The 17,479-nt window shown below is 44.3% G+C and overlaps 1 protein-coding gene across 1 annotated transcript in view; it reads right to left on the reverse strand.

Moving 5' to 3' along the window:
* Positions 1–17,479, reverse strand: part of MYO3B (myosin IIIB) — a 634,284-nt gene that overhangs the window by 331,722 nt on the left and 285,083 nt on the right. The window contains 2 exon segments of the mRNA XM_030210853.1: positions 9,818–9,922; positions 10,839–10,955. Of these exon segments, the coding sequence (XP_030066713.1) occupies positions 9,818–9,922; positions 10,839–10,955 (222 nt within the window).

Here is a 17,479-nt window from a genome sequence, read left to right on the forward strand (position 1 = left end):
AGAGCAATTGCCTCCAGCACTAAAATTTCATTGGTACTGAAGTGCCAGTATTTGAACTTTCTATTGCTGTACCACTTATTTTGAAGAATAATGCCAGCCCAGCAACAGAAGCAGCACTGTGAAGAAAATTTAGCTTGGGACCATGCAGTAGCTTGACCCTCACATAGGTTTCCATGGTAACAGGAGAACTGTGTAGGAGGAGGGCAGGGCTATCATGAGGTCCATCGGTATGTGAGGTCTCACAGGCTCTTTGTCTAATTTTCTTCCCCAAGTTGCTGACGCTCTAAGTCTGGCACTGTTCTACATGATGTGGCAGAGGTGAGGGGAACACTGGGAGAGGAGAGAATCTGGAGAGAGGCAATTCCCCCTCAATGATTTCTGGGGGGGGGGGAGGGTAAAACGCCCTTCCTATACCCTCTGACTCAGTGCTTCTCAATCGTTTTGTGGCTGTGACCCCTTGATAGTGGCCAAATGAATTCTGGGACACCCCCCCCCCTGGAGGTGCAGAATAATGATGCATCTATGGACAGCCTACCTAGGTCATGACCCCAAAGGCAGGTTTTGTGACCCCATTTGGGGTGCTGACCCACAGTTTGAGATGCTCTGCTCTGACTATTTCCAAAGAGAAGGAATCCCTCTATTACTGACACCCTGAACAGAAGGATGTTTGGAGTTACCAGTCTGTTTTGGAGCATCTGAAGGATCCATCCTGGCAAACCAGTGTTGGAAGGACCACTGTCAAGACCCATAAGAGAAAGGCAAACAAGAGTAATCAAGGGTAAGCGAGGGGAGTTAGACTGGCAGAATTTTTAAATACCACTCTTTGTCAAGACTTCACCATGAGCTGTGAGTTAGAAAGAGAAAAAAATGTTTAGACCACGGGTATAAGAAGAAATGGGCTTGAGGTTTCACTGTGAAAAAAATGCAGATGCATCATAGGACAAGAAGGAGAAAGAATAAGCTAGCTACCTATACAAAGCTCTCAGGACGACGTGGCAGAACTGTGCAACTCTATATTCTAGTATGACTGTTCTACAGTCTCAGATATATTTATTTATTTGTAGCATTTGTATCCCACATGTTCCCACCTATTTGCAGGCTCAATGTAGCTTACAATTGTTCCGTAATGGTGATCACCAATTCCGGAAAAGAGAAATACATAGTTAAGGTGAAGGAGACAGAGTGGGTTAGGTATTCAAGTAAGGAAGTTCATTATCATAATAAGAAATAAAAAATAATGGGTAAAACTTCAGGCGTGGTAAATTGTCATAAACAATAGGAATATAAACTTCAAATTATGATAAAATTAGTATGGACAATTAGGAAAATAAAATATATGTAGGTGAAGGTAGGTGATCATTCAGTGGCTGGCATCATTACCTCACATTCAATGGCAAAGCACAGAAGCAACATCTTGCAAGCACTGAAGATGTATGATTGGCCGATCTCCTTTTGAGTGTAAGGAAATTGAACGGGTGCCATAATGAGGGTTAAAGATGCCCATAGGGGAAATTCAGTTTGATTTATTTTGTTGCATTTTTATGTTGCTTGCAAATGTTTTATGTGCTGACGATGCTAAATGAGTCTAACTCTAAAGAAAGCTGTGACCTTTCATGCTATTCTGGATAACCATTCTGTGATGTGTGGGTAGGAGGAGTATGCAGGTAACTCAGTTAAGTCAAACTGTTGAAATCTCTTTCAGGGCAGATTGTTAAAACACTCTTTCCTTTTGTACAGTTCTGCTAGCTTTATAAGGAAAGTGAATATTAATCAAAGATGTTCGTAGAGAGCTCCTGGGGATAGAAGGTAGCTGTTACTATTGTCTCAGAGAAGATATTCCTCCAGATCTCAGGGTCACATAATTCTGGTGTCATCTGGGCAGATAGTCTGGGAAATTTAACAAGAGAAGGAGCACGTGAGAAAAATAAAAGATGGGAACATAATCACAACTTACATCAGGGTCATAATGAAGGATGGGTAAGAGGGGCATCCAGCCAGGACAAAAATTCCACGGCCAGGAAATGGCTGAAATGCAAGGGTGGGCTGACAGTGTATTAAAAGCCAGGGCAATTGTGATCTCATTCTACTATCCGGGTTGGAGGGAGAGAGACTTCAGACAGACAGGAGAAAGAGCAGAGAGCAAGATATAAATAGGAGGACAAATATACTTGCTTGCCATGTGCACTAAAATACCTAGTCATGGCTTTGAGCTATAAAATTGATTAGTATGAAAGAAGCTGAGAGGTCCATCAAGTTCATTTTTCTTCTAAATATTTATTTATTTGTTTGTTTGTTGCATTTGTATCCCACATTTTCCCACCTATTTGCAGGCTAAATGTGGCTTACATAGTACCGTGATGGCGATCGCCAATTCCGGTATGACAGATACAGAGTGGTAGTGTTTTAAAGTTAATGAGTGAGAACACATCAGGTAATCAAGGAGGAAGAGTTAGGTTTTGTCCAGTTCTAGTATTCGTTTCATTTTGTTGCAGGGTTTAAAAGCGATCTCTATGTAATAATCCAAGGAAAGACAGAGCAAAACAATAAAAACACTGAGTATCAGCAACCCAGTAGTGACAAGAAAATTGAGTTCAATACCAAGTATGGTGTTCATCTCAAGTTCATGAATCAGAACTTCTTTATTGAGTAAGGACAACTGAAACAGGACATAATGAATATGCATGGATATATGTGGTCTAAAATCAGGTTAAAATTTCATATGATGGGTAGTCTGGAAACCAGACCTGTTTGTGAACCTTTAAAACCCAAACACAAATCTCTACCTTAGGGTTCTTGTTTGCCAGACATTCTGGGATCCAAATAAAATATATTTATTTTAGAAGGTAATGGGTGAAGCTTTTATCAAATATGGCAGCAGTCACTATTGACCAATGAGAAGTTCTGAGAGAAAAGGACATTTCTCTGGTAAGTGACATTTTTGTGCTCTGTGCTTTGTACCTTAAAAACTGGGTTTAAAAGAGGAATTGTAGGATATTGATAAACATAGTTAGATTTTTTTTTTTAAAGCAAACTTTGTTAGCTAGTCTCCATACCCTTTCCCCCATAGTTTTTAAAAATTGAATTTTCTACCACAGCATTAACAGATAGATTCTAGAAGAAACAGCAGGGCCTAGTTCAGTCTAAGAAAACTAATAAAAGAAAAAAGCAAGGATTATTAACTAGTTTCTGTGGAGGGGCATAATCGAACGGAAACGCCTATCTCCATGGGCGTTTATCTCCGAGAACGGGTCCGTGAAGGGGCGGGCCGAACCGTATTTTCGAAAAAATGGACGTTTTTGAGCTGGGCGTTTGTTTTTTTTAGCGATAATGGAAACTAAAAACGCCCAGCTCAAAAACGTCCTAATCCGAGCCATTTGGTCGTGGGAGGGGCCACGATTCATAGGACACTCGCCCCCCTGATATGCCAGGACACCAACTGGGCACCCTAGGTCAGTGCGGTGGACTTCAGAAAAAGCTCCTACATGTATAGCTCCCTTACCACGGGTACTGAGCTCCCAACCCCCTCCCCCAAAACCCACTACCCACAAATGTACAACACTACCATAGCTCTTAGGGGTGAAGGGGGCACCTACATGTACATGTGGGTACAGTGGGTTTTGGAGGCCTCCCATTTACCAGCACACATGTTACAGGTGTGGGGGGGGGATGGGCCTGGGGCCACCTGGCTGAAGTGCACTGCGGGACCCACTAAAAGTGCTCCAGGGACCTGCATACACGCAGGCCTCTAGGACTGGTTGCTGCTATATAACATTGACACACCAGTTGACATCTGAAGACTAATCTCTCCGATAACGTCCTTTATTGGAATAACCGCATTTACTCACAGTTAACTGCAGATCAGAGGTTGTGCCCCACTGGCAACGAGTCTCCCTGGTACTGAGATGAACAGTAGGTCAGAGCTGGCAGAATGCTGTACAATGCCCTCTTTCAGCCACATTCAAGGGAAGAACTAAGTTCTGTAACGTGGCTAACACAGGAAAGGGAACTAAAACTGGCTTACTAAAATGGCCACTACCGCATGGACTACAACAGGAAACACAACAGGGCACACTCTGACCCAGTAGGCAGAGGGAAAAGCACCATGGGAGAAGAGCCTACCAACTACCAATATCGTGAGACTGTAACACAAGCTAATGAAATCACGGAGCCCAATACCCTACACCCACCACAATGCAATGCTGATGTGACCCTGTACTGCACCCGAGAGCCACATCTGACCCAGGGAAAGGCTGTGACAGGATCGAACACATTCTGCTGTCATGGAGGTGGGCATGGCATTTGAAGCTGGCATACAGGCTGGAAAAAAAGTTTTTAAAGTGGGGCTTTTTTGGTGGGAGGGGTTTAGTGACCACTGGGGGAGTCCGGGGAGGTCATCCCCGATTCCCTCCAGTGGTCATCTGGGCAGTTGGAGCACTTTTTTGGGACTTGTTCGTGAAAAAAAAGGAGTCCAAGAAAAGTGACCCAAAATCGCAGTAAAAACGCCTTTTTTTTCCCGATTATCAGCTAAAGATGCCCATCTCTCCTCGGCTAATAACCACACCCCAGTTCTGCCTACACCACGCCTCCGACACGCCCCCATCAACTTTATTCGTTTCCGCGACGGAGTGCAGTTGGAAACGCCCAAAATCGGCTTCCGATTATACCAATTTGGGCGCCTTTGCGAGACAAACGTCTATCTCCCGATTTAGGTCGCACTATAGGCGTTTTTCTCTTTCAAAAATAAGCTGGATAGTGTACAACACTTTTCCCCATAGTTTTAAACTGAAACTTTCTCTTAACAGCTAAGAGTATTAGAAAGGATAGCAGCAAGGTTCAAACCGTTCTAAAAGAAAGTTATTTTCTGTTCTTTGTCTGCTGGAGAGGTAGCATTGCTACTGACCTGAATTAAGTGTTAAGGTGTGAGGAAGTAGAATATTTGCAAAGCTTACTAAGGGCAATCTGATTACTGGGCTAGCTTCAAAGGGTTTGTTTGAAGAAGTATCCTTAGAATTCAAACTATATAGACAAGAAAGATTCCACTTAACTTTCTTTCTGAGAATTTCTGAGAAAAGAGGGCATTTCTCTGGTAAGTGACATTATTTTGCTCTGTGTTTGGTAACTTAAAGATTGGGTTTATAAGAGGAACTGTAGGATATTGATAAACAGAATTTTTTTTAAAAAGTAAACTTTATTAGCTAGTCTCCATACCCTTTCTCCCTTAGTTTTTAAAACTTGAATTTTCTGCCACAGCATTAACAGATAGACTTTAGAAGGAACAACAGGACTTAGTTCAGTCCAAAACAGGGAACATCGGGTATCCTGATAGCAAGGTTGCAATAGAAACCATAGTAGACCAAGAGGGGCATAATCGACCAGAAACGCCTATCTCCATGGGCGTTAATCTCCGAGAACGGGTCCGTGAAGGGGCGGAGTGAACCGTATTTTTTAAAAAAAATAGACGCCCATGCTTTATTCGCCAAGGTGTGAGCTGGGCGTTTTTGCTTTTCACCGATAATGGAAAATGAAATCGCCCAGCTCAAAAACGAATAAATGCAAGGCATTTGTTCGTGGGAGGGGCCAGGATTCATAGTGCACTGGTCCCCCTCACATGCCAGGACACCAACCGGGCACCCTAGGGGGCACTTTTACAAAAACAAAAAAAAAGGTAAAAGAGCTCCCAGGTGCATAGCACCCTTCCCTTGGGTGTTGAGCCCCCCAAATCCCCCTCAAAACCCACTGCCCACAAGTCTACACCAGTACTATAGCCCTAAGCGGTGAAGGGGGGCACCTACATGTGGGTACAGGGGGTTTGGGGGGGTTGGACGACTAGTAGCATTAAGCAGCACAATTGTAACAGGTAGGGGGGGGATGGGCCTGGGTCCACCTGCCTGACGTCCACTGCACCCCCTAACAACTGTTCCAGGGACCTGCATACTGCTGCTTGGGAGGAGGGTATGACATTTGAGGGTGAAAGTAAAAAGTTGTGAAACATCATTTGTTGTGGTGAGAGGGGGTTAGTGACCACTGGGGGAGTCAGGGGAGGTCATCCCCGACTCCCTCTGGGGGTCATCTGGTCATTTAGGGCACTTTTTGGGGCCTTATTCGTCAAAAAACAGGGTCCAGGAAAAGTGCCCTAAATTCTAGCTACAAACGCATCCATTATCGGCGAAGGGCGCCCATCTCTGTTCGGGTGATAACCACGCCCCAGTTCCGCCTTCACCACGCCTCCGACACTCCCCCGTCAACTTTGTCCGCATCCGCGACGGAGTGCAGTTGAAAGCGTCCAAAGTTCGGCTTTCGATTATGCCGCTTTATTTGTTTTTGTGAGAAGAACGCCCATCTCCCGATTTAGGTCGGAACTTGGGCGTTATTCTCGTTCGATTATAAGCTGGCAAGTGTCTTTAAATAAAAAGCAGACAAAAGATTGCAAATTAACACTGACAACTACTAAGCAAGATGTAAATAGGAACAACAAACATGGTTTGAAATATCTATATGCGAATGCCAGAAGCCTCAGAAATAAGATGGGAGTGCTAGAATATATCGCACAAAATTAAAAATTAGATATAAAAGACATCTCTGAGACCTGGTGGAAGGAGGATAACCAGTGGGATGCAGTCATACCAGGGTACAAATTATATCGTAGTGATAGGGTTGATCGAATTGGTGGAGGGATAGCATTGTATGTGAAGGAGGGCCTTGAATCAAATAGATTGAAAATTCTGCAGGAAACAAAACATAGCTTGGAATCCCTATGGATTGAAGTTTCATTTGTAAAGGGGAAAAGGATAGTAATAGGAGTATACTACCATCCACCAGGCCAGGATGAACACGACGGATATAAAAATATTATCAGAAATTATGGAGGCTAGCAAATTGGGGAACACAATAATAATGGGTAGTTTCAATTACTCTGATATTGATGGGGTAAATATAACATCAAGGCATGCTAGGGAGGTAAAATTCCTTGACGAAATCAAGGACTGCTTTATGGAGCAGCTGGTACAGGAGCCAACAAAAGAAGGAAAAATTTTACACCTAGTCCTTAGTGGAGCGCATGATCTGGTGCAGGAGGTAATGCTGTTGGGGCCGCTTGACAACAGCGATTATAATATTATCAGATTTGATATCAGCTTTGGAGTAAATACACACAGGAAATCCAATAAGTTAGCATTTAACTTTCAAAAAGGAGACTATGATAAAATGAGAAGAACAGTGAAAAAATAACTTAGAGGAGCAGCTGCGAAGGTCAAGAATTTATTTAAAGCATGGATGCTGTTCAAAAATACCATCCTGGAAGCCCAGGCCAAATATATTCTATGTATTAAAAAAGGAGGAAGGAAGACCAGATGACAGCCAGCATGGTTAAAAAAAGAGGTGAAGGAAGATATTAGAGCTAAAAGAAAATCCTTCAGAAAATGGAAGAAGGATCCAACTGAAAATAATAAGAAACAGCATAAGGAATGGTAAGTCAAATTCAAAGCATTGATAAGGAAGGCAAAGAGAGACTTTGAAAAAAAGATTGCGTTGGAGGCAAAAATACATAGTAACAATTTTTTATGTATATTAAATGCAAGAAGCCAGAAAAAGAATCATTTGGACCACTAGATGACCGAGGGGTAAAAGGGGCACTCAGGGAAGACAAAGCCATAGCTGAGAGATTAAATGAATTCTTTGCTTTGGTACAGAGAAATGATAAAGGGGATGGGACCACTTCCCTATGAGGAAAAGCTAAAGCAGCTAGGGCACTTCAGCTTGGAGAAGAGATGGCTGAGGTGAGATATGATAGAGCTCTATAAAATAATGAGTGGAATGGAATAGGTAGATGTGAATCAATTGTTTACTCTTTCCAAAAATAGGGGGCACGCAATGAAGCTACAAAGTAGTAAATTTAAAATGAATCAGAGAAAATATTTCTTCACTCAACGTGTAATTGAACTCTGGAATTCGTTGCCAGAGAATGTAGTAAAAGCAGTTAGCTTAGCAGGGTTTAAAAAAAGGTTTGGATAGCTTCCTAAAAGAAAAGTCCATAAGCCATTTTTAAAATGGACTTGGGGAAAATCCACTGCTTATTTCTAGGATATACTAACAACATCTATGGAAGTAGAGTAATGGTTCTTTACTTTTTCTTAGGGGGAGTCTCATATGTCCACCACAGCTGATTTCACTTTGCCTTCACGGCAAATCTTAGCTTGTGTGTGTGTTTTTAATCATCGACTCGCCCTCCTCCTCTCTATACACTCTTTACTAATCTTTACTAATCAATCTACTTGTCTCTTTGTCATATATGGAAGTGGTATTGTCGATATTGATGGCTACATAACACTTATCTGTATCTGGCGGTGTGCTCTCTTTCCCCTTTTTCAGATTGTATGTAAATTCTAGGCACGGATCCCATGTCTAAAGTTATGTGTGTAAATCCCAATTAAATCTAATTATTGGCTGTAAGTGCTTGTTAAAAAGCCAATTTTGGCACTAATTAGTTTGTCATTCAATTAAATTGCATGCACTAATTGGGCACATGCCCAAATTTGTATGTGCAATTTTGGCTACTTTTATAGAATTGCAGGGGTATATGCATGCTTTCCTTCTTATTTGAGTAGTTTAGCCACTCCATGTACTCCAGCAAGGACGTTAAGGTTCTTGCAGGATTACAGGATTGTGATGCCACACATTTCTAAAACCCATTGGGAGTCTACTTGTTCAAGTGTTTTCTTTGGATTGCTCCTGTTTTGTGGAACAGTCTTCTTAAACTGATTCATCAGGAAATAAATTTTTAGAAATTTAAGACCTTATTGAAAACTAATTTTTACACTGACATTTGATATTCCCCCTGTGGATGAGAAAGAAGTATACTGAGTTTGTGAGACATAATATGAACATAATATAAGCCAGGGGCGGACTGACAGTGGTTGGGGCCCATGGGCAGTAAAGGTCATTGGGGTTCCCTACATTGAAGGGCCTGGTGGTCTAGCGGCTTCTTTGGGGGCAGGAAAAATTCCCCCTCTTTCTGCCTGCCACCTCTATTCTGTATGGTGGTGGTGGTGGTGCAGCCACTGTGTTTTTCAAAATGGCTGCCAAGACTTACCGTGGTAGTCTTGTTGGTCTCAGCAGTCTCGAGAGACTTCCACAGGAAGTGTCGGCAGCCATTTTTAAAACATAGCCATGCCGGCGCCACCATGCAGAGTAACGGCAGCAGGTAGGAAAGAGTGGGATTCTTTCCTGCCCCTGAAGAAATCACTAAACCACCAGGCCCTTCAAGGTAGAATCAGGGAGGTCGGCAATGTGCTGCGGCAGTGGCGGGCAACCAGGCAGAGCCTCTGGGCCTCCTAGAGCCTCTGGGCCCTTGGGTAAAGGAGAGTTAGGACATAATAGGGCTCATTTTGGAAAGAGAAAAACATCCAAAAAATGGCACAAAAGCGGATGGACGTATTTTTCGCAGAAAAACATCCAACGCAAATAATCAAACCAAAGAAAAAAGCTGGTCTAAATTGCTAATATGTCTAGATCAGAACGACTCCAGAGGGGGCATTTTGGAGGCGTGACATGGGCGGTGTTACAGAATGAACATCTTCAGCCTATAATGGATAGCAAAACACTTTCCCAGTGGCAAGAAGAAAAACGTACAGAATTAGACTCTGTAAAAATTCATATGTTTGAATGGCTTAATATTCTACTTCTATTACTTCTTACAGCCTCAGTAATCTATACAGAGTTAGTTCTACTGTGAACAGTAATCATGAAAAGTAAAAACATTAGAGTGCCATAATATATCATTATTTTATGCCACTATTATTTTAAAAAACTTGTTTCACACCTGGTCTTTACTGAAAGTAACCATGCCTTGATACGCAGCATCTGCAGAAGCAAATATATGCGGAGGGTTGGCAGAACGCTTCATACCATGGTAAAGCTTAGAAAACTAAACAAAAGAAAGAAAACATTAGGGAATAAAAGAAATCGTACATTCTATAATTAAAGATCATTTTCTAATATATTGGTCAAAGACAAAACATCTGGTCAGAGGTCCTTCAGATCTTCAATTGAATAACGAGGAGATGCACCTCGACAATATGTACATCCCAATCAGTCTGATGGGGGGGGGGGGGGGGGGGAGCATATACATTTCCAGTTATCTCCTGGGAATATATTGAGGCCTGCTGACCAGCACAGGCCTGCTTTGATCTTGCCAGTATGCTTTGTAATTAAACACCAATACAAAAATATGGCTGGATGAATATGTCACTAGACCAAATGTTTAGAATAATACAGACGCACATATTTGCCAATATTCCACCTAAGTGCTGTGTATTTACAAAGGGGCATGGATGGAACATAGCATTTACACCTATAATTTACAGAATATGCATCTCACTGCCCCATTTAGTTGCTCGCACTTACATCAGCTGGTAACTTCAGGTGCCTAAATGTTAAGTGCACTGATACCAGGTTACTCTAGTATTCTGTAATAGAATCTAGGTGCCTAGATTCTGTTCTAGAATAGGCTCCTACCTCTTGGCCTTGGGGCACTTAAATGAAGGCATCCAGTTCTAGAACTACCCTCAAAATGCAGGGAAGGAAAGTGACTTCCCAAAATTATACCCACAAGCAAAGAAATGGGACTAGAAACTTCACTTCTACACTCTAAAAATAAGATTGTCCCACTTCTTATAGTGACACCTTCTTAAAAGATCTATGATGAACGTGAACCATTGATGCAACAGTCATGGTCAATATATTTGTGGATTTTTATTAATCTATTTTTACATATCACCTTACCAGACTTCTTGCTGTAGTTTGTTAACGACAAGGCGGGTAAGATGAAATGATAGTCTCACCTGTGGGGAATATATGCTGAGATTCTGGAAGGGGTTTAAGGCTATTAAAATATCTCCAACATAAGTGTAGATCTGTAGGTCAGCATACCGTGTTTGTAGCTGGTGTATAATTGTATCCTGAAACATACAAGATTTTCACAGTAATGATTCAGATTGAAAGAGAATGTCATTAACTTCTGTCTGATCTTTTCCCTGTATCTATAATACAATAAATTCACTCAGAACTCAACTATCCTTCTATCCCCAACTGACAAATAAGGTGCCCTTAACCCTAGAAGTCAAGTTGATCTCCAAAGAGTTCTCTGATTTCCCATGCATATGTACAGGTTTGAAAGGAGGGGAATTACCTCCTGCCAGCTTGCTCATCACTGACAAAATGACACCATCTCTGTGCTTCCACACAGATTGAGTGTTGTGCAAAAAGAGCACCTTTTTGACAGTGATGGGAAAATCAGTAAGAGATAAGCATCAATCTTCCTGCTAGTGGGAGAAAGTAGGCATTTCAGGGAGGCCAGAAGAAGAGAAAGAATTTGGACTTCATTCTTACTGACAATCCAAGCTTGGACTGTGAACTTCAGAACTGGATTGGGAAGAAATGCAGAAGTTAGTGTATACAACACCACTCTCCAGGCCCAAAACAGCAGAAATCAATTAAAAATGTTGCTATTCTAGGATACAAAGCACTTATTTTTCCTCACAGCTATTAATAAATATTTTAAAAATAAATGCAAAATAAAAAACTCTCCAAAGTCACATGATCAAACTAAATTCTTCCCCTCCCCCTTTGTTATTAGAGTGGCCACCTCATCCCAGATCAACCAAACAGGTTCACCCAGACCTGGCTTTGTCTCCTTGCCAGGGGCGTAGCCAGACACCCAACTTTGAGTGGGCCTGGACCCAAGATGGGTGGGCAGAAGAATCCCTCCCTGTCCCATAGGTGATTTGGTCTCCCCTTGTCTCACCTGCATGCCATCTGCTATTTATAAGGTATGCAGGAGGGACAGTTGTTGGGAGTTTTCAGCTGGTGGGGCTTGGGAATCCCTGCCAGCCACACGATAGGTGTGCTTCTTCTGGGTGGGCCTGAGCCCAAAGTGCCCACCCTTGGCTACGCCACTGCTCCTTGCATGCATGAATTTGAAGTTTTGATTTCCTTGAGTAAAGTGGTGTGATAGCTATGTTAGTCCACTTTTAAAGGTACTAAATGGAAACAGATCCAAACATAGAAAAGGAAATATGTTGATACCGTTTTTTATTGGACTAACTCAATACATCTTTTGATTAGCTTTTGAAGGTAACCCTTCTTCTTCAGATCGGAAATAAGCAAATTTTCTTAAGGGAGATGCTTGGGAAAATCAGAATTCCAAACTTTTGCATATAATGTGGCTGAAAAAGACTGGATAGACCTGTTTGACTGAACTGGGAGAGTTGAGAACTTTATCTGCCATCCAGTGGCGTAGCCAGACTGCCAATTTTGGATGGGCCTGAACCTAAAGTGGGTGGGCACAAAATTTTCTCTCTATTCCCCCTTCCCCAGCAAAATTTAGTCACACTAATCAGATGCATTTGTCACATAGGGGTAAAGTGCTGCTTTTCAGTGCATCAGGTTTCAGAAAATTTATTTAAAAGCCTAACACCCTTTTCAATGAGCTTTCAGAGGCCAAAACCTCCTGCCTCAGGTCAGCATAACGCTGTTATGGTATCCTCTCCTGACCTAAGGAAGGAAGTATTGGTCTCTGAAACTTTATTAACACAGGTACCATATTACTTTATCCTAAATTAAAATAAAATTATTTTCTTTACCTTTGTTGTATGGCCATTTACTTTTTCTCATTGTGTTGCTCCCAGTCTCTAGATTCTGCTTTCCTTCGTCTTTCTCTTGCCAGGGTTTCCTGTCCATTCACCACCTATGGCTTTTCATCTTTTCCTCACCATTGTTCTCCACATGCCCCTTCCTCTTATTCTCCAGTCTTTCCCTACTCTGTCCTCTCCCTCTTTCCCTCCAGCAGCTCCCCTCTTTCTTTTGCATCCAGCGTCTCCTTTTTCTCCCTACCCTTCCATCCAGTGTCTTTCCTCTTTCTCTCCTCATCCTTCCACCCATCTACCCTCTCTCCTGATCCTTCCATCTAGTGTCTCTATCTCTCTACCCTTTTCTGTTCAGTCTCCCCTCTCTCTCTCTCCACATCCTTCCAGTCTCTCCCCTTTCTCTCTGCATCCTTCCATCCATCTCCCCTCTTTCTCTCCCTATCCTCCCATGTCCAGCAGCTCTCTCCCTTCCTTCCTGTCCCTTCTTCCTCTCCCTCCCATGTCCCAGCGGCTCTCTCCCTTCCCTCCAGTCCCTTCTTCCTCTCCCTCCCATGTCCCAGCGGCTCTCTCCCTTCCCTCCAGTCCCTTCTTCCTCTCCCTCCCATGTCCAGCAGCTCTCTCCCTTCCCTCCAGTCCCTTCTTCCTCTCCCTCCCATATCCAGTAGCTCTCTCCCTTCCCTCCAGTACCTTCTTCCTCTCCCTCCCATATCCAGTAGCTCTCTCCCTTCCCGCCAGTCCCGTCTTCCTCTCCCTCCCATATCCAGTAGCTCTCTCCCTTCCTTCCAGTCCCTTCTTCCTCTCCCTCCCATGTCCCAGCAACTCTCTCCCTTCCTTCCAGTCCCTTCTTCCTCTCCCTCCCATGTCCCAGCAACTCTCTCCCTTCCCTCCAGCCCCTTCCTCCTCTCCCTCCTATATCCAGTAGCTCTCTCCCTTCCCTCCAGTCCCTTCTTCCTCTCCCTCCCATATCCAGTAGCTCTCTCCCTTCCCTCCAGTCCCTTCTTCCTCTCCCTCCCATATCCAGTAGCTCTCTCTTCTTTCCAGTCCCTTCTTCCTCTCCCTCCCATGTCCCAGCAACTCTCTCCCTTCCTTCCAGTCCCTTCTTCCTCTCCCTCCCATGTCCCAGCAACTCTCTCCCTTCCTTCCAGTCCCTTCTTCCTCTCCCTCCCATGTCCCAGCAACTCTCTCCCTTCCTTCCAGTCCCTTCTTCCTCTCCCTCCCATGTCCCAGCAACTCTCTCCCTTCCCTCCAGCCCCTTCCTCCTCTCCCTCCCATATCCAGTAGCTCTCTCCCTTCCCTCCAGTCCCTTCTTCCTCTCCCTCCCATATCCAGTAGCTCTCTCCCTTCCCTCCAGTCCCTTCTTCCTCTCCCTCCCATATCCAGTAGCTCTCTCCCTTCTTTCCAGTCCCTTCTTCCTCTCCCTCCCATGTCCCAGCAACTCTCTCCCTTCCCTCCAGCCCCTTCCTCCTCTCCCTCCCATATCCAGTAGCTTTCTCCCTTCCCTCCAGTCCCTTCTTCCTCTCCCTCCCATATCCAGTAGCTCTCTCCCTTCCCTCCAGTCCCTTCTTCCTCTCCCTCCCATATCCAGTAGCTCCCTCCCTTCCTTCCAGTCCCTTCTTCCTCTCCCTCCCATGTCCCAGCAACTCTCTCCCTTCCTTCCAGTCCCTTCTTCCTCTCCCTCCCATGTCCCAGCAACTCTCTCCCTTCCTTCCAGTCCCTTCTTCCTCTCCCTCCCATGTCCCAGCAACTCTCTCCCTTCCCTCCAGCCCCTTCCTCCCTTCCCTCCAGCCCCTTCCTCCTCTCCCTCCCATATCCAGTAGCTCTCTCCCTTCCCTCCAGTCCCTTCTTCCTCTCCCTCCCATATCCAGTAGCTTTCTCCCTTCCCTCCAGTCCCTTCTTCCTCTCCCTCCCATATCCAGTAGCTCTCTCCCTTCCTTCCAGTCCCTTCTTCCTCTCCCTCCCATGTCCCAGCAACTCTCTCCCTTCCCTCCAGCCCCTTCCTCCTCTCCCTCCCATGTCCCAGCAGCTCAGCCATTTTTCCTCCAGGTCCGCCCATCCGCATCCTTCGCACTGTCTCTATCCCTTTTGTCCCACGGAGGCAGCGCTTCCTTCCTGCCCTGTCTTCTCCCGAAGCTCCACTGCATCGGTCCCTCCCTGCAAGTAGAATCCTCCTTCGCCGGTTGCGCTGCGCTGCCATGCACATGGAGCTTCGCTCCTCCCCCTGCCGCGTTCATCCGGCCCTAAACAGGAAGTGCATCACAGAGGGCCAGATAGACACGGCAGGGGGAGGAGCATAGCTGCGTGTGCAATTGCATGGCAGCGCAGCGCGACCGGCGAAGGAGGATTCTACTTGCAGGGAGGGACCGATGCAGCGGAGCTTCGGGAGAAGACAGGGCAGGAAGGAAGTGCTGCCGCCGTGGGACAAAAGGGATAGAGACAGCAATGCAGATGGGCGGGCCTGGAGGGAAAATGGTTGGGCCTGGGCCCGTCCAGGCCCACCCGTGGCTACGCCCCTGCTGCCATCTACCTCTCATCTCCCAGGTAGCCAGTTCCAATCAGTTGCTGTTATTCACTTTCTGCCACAGAGGAAAGCTCAGTTGGAAGGAAGTAGCAGTCTATGTTCCAGAGATTTTTTCTGTCTGACCTGAAAATCAACACTAACTTGCCAAATGAACCCAGCCCCAATCAGAAAGAAGAAAACCTAATAAGAAAAAATTATGGGACTCAAAACAGAAAGGAGACATCTAACAAAAGGGTCTGAGTTTGATAGATTTGGCCTTCTTTCCTTCAATCAGTACAAAACACCTCAATTCATCTTCACACACACCCAGACATTCCAGCTTAAGTGGTATAAACTATAAACTACCATCTCAGGGGTCCATTGAGAGATGCAGAGACAAACAGCCATATGATATTACAGAGAAACAATCCAAAACATAATACCAAAAACACAAACATAAAACCATGATGAAAAGTAGTACTTATTGATACAGCTGCTCGTTTTCATACATAATAGATAGGAAGCAGTTTTGAAGCCTTAGTGGTTCTTTGAGTTTGTGTGGCTCTCAAGACCAAACATGATTAGTGTGGGTGATATATTGCACACATTTTTAAAAGATGGTCCTTTGTGCCTTATGCTGCCTACTTTAGTTAACAAAAATCAAAAAGTTAAAATGCATAAAAATGTGCCACTCAGTCCACTAAAATATGGTGGTATAAAGGGAGTCCTCAGTGTTTTAGGGCCGTGATTACTCAAAACAATGGCTCCTTACGCCAACAAATGAATGAAGCCCTATAATAGGCTACTCATGAGTCTTAATTACCATCATGCAGCTCCCAAACAAATTTTATTGCTCATATTCATATATGCAATGTGAGTATGTGAGTAAATATGGGTAAATAATTAAAGTCTCAAAAATCAAAAAATAAACATAGTAACATAGAGGGGCATAATCAAACGGCGCCGGCGAAATCGATCGCCGGCAATCTATTTTGGTGGCGCTGCAACAGCTGGCTGGAACCGTATTATCGAAAAAGATGGCCGGCCAACTTTTATTTCGATAATACGGTTGGGGACGGCCAAATGCCACAGATCGCCGGGTTTGAGATGGCCAACTTTGTTTTTCAGCGATAATGGAAACTGGAATCGACCATCTCAAACCCCGGCCAAATCCAAGGCATTTGGCCGTGGGAGGGGCCAGCATTCATAGTGCACTGGTACTTCTGGATGTTTAGATCTTGCTGATCAGTTATGTTATGACTTACTTGTTCTGGAGTGCTGTATACTGTTGTGATACTGTTTTGAGAAATGTTCAAGAAAGACTTCATACAAATGAAAAAAGTCCGTCTTTCTCCCTGAACAGGGAAATCAGAAGTTTTTGCACACTACTTTTTTTGTAGTAACAGGGGGATTTGAACCAGCCACCTCTGCATTACAAAACCAGTAATGTAACCACTTGGCCACAACTCCACTTGCTTGGATGTCCCTCCCTTTTGATTATACCCCTCCAGGTCTCTCTCAGCCACTCACAGACAGCTTAACGCACTGTGATTGGCTGAGAGAGACCTGAAGGGGTATAATCAAAAGGGAGGAACAGCCAAGTAAGGGGATCTGTGGCCAAGTGGTTACATTATGGCTCTTGTAATGCAGAGGTGGCTGGTTCAAATCCCACTGTTACTACTAAAAAAACTGTGAGCAAAAACTGTTTTGATTTCCCTGTTTGGGGAGAAAGACGGCTATTAAGGGAAGTGCAAGTCAGGGACGGCCATCAAGGGAAAATGAACTGCAGGGACTTTTTTAATTTGTATGAAGTCTTTCTTGAGCATTTCTCAAAACAGTATCACAAAATACAGCACTCCAGAACAAGTAAGTCATAACATAACTGATCAGCAAAATCCTTTTTTTTTTTTTACGAGCTGGCCGACTGGCTTCCCCTCCTAGGAAGGAAATGTTTTAAAGTTTTTTTGGGGGTGGGAGGGGGTTGTGACCACTGGAGGAGTATGAGGAGGTCATCCCTGATTCCTTCCGGTGGTCATCTGGTCAGTTTGGGCATCTTTTTGAGACTTGGTCATGAAAATAAATAGACCAAGTAAAACCGGCCAAATGCTCGTCATCGCCGGTTTTCTTTTTTCCATTATCAGCTGAAGCCGGCCATCTCATAAGCACGCCCACATCCCGCCTTCACTACCCTGCCGACACGCCCCCTTGTTTAGCCGCCTCCGCGACGGAATGCCAGCTAGTGTGTCCAAAAATCGGCTTTCGATTATACCGATTTGGCCGGTTTTAGGAGATGGTCGGCCATCTCCCGATTTGTGTCGGAAGATGGCCGGCTATCACTTTC

Source organism: Microcaecilia unicolor, chromosome 7 (genome assembly GCF_901765095.1).
Source record: "Microcaecilia unicolor chromosome 7, aMicUni1.1, whole genome shotgun sequence".
In the NCBI taxonomy this organism is placed as follows: domain Eukaryota; kingdom Metazoa; phylum Chordata; class Amphibia; order Gymnophiona; family Siphonopidae; genus Microcaecilia; species Microcaecilia unicolor.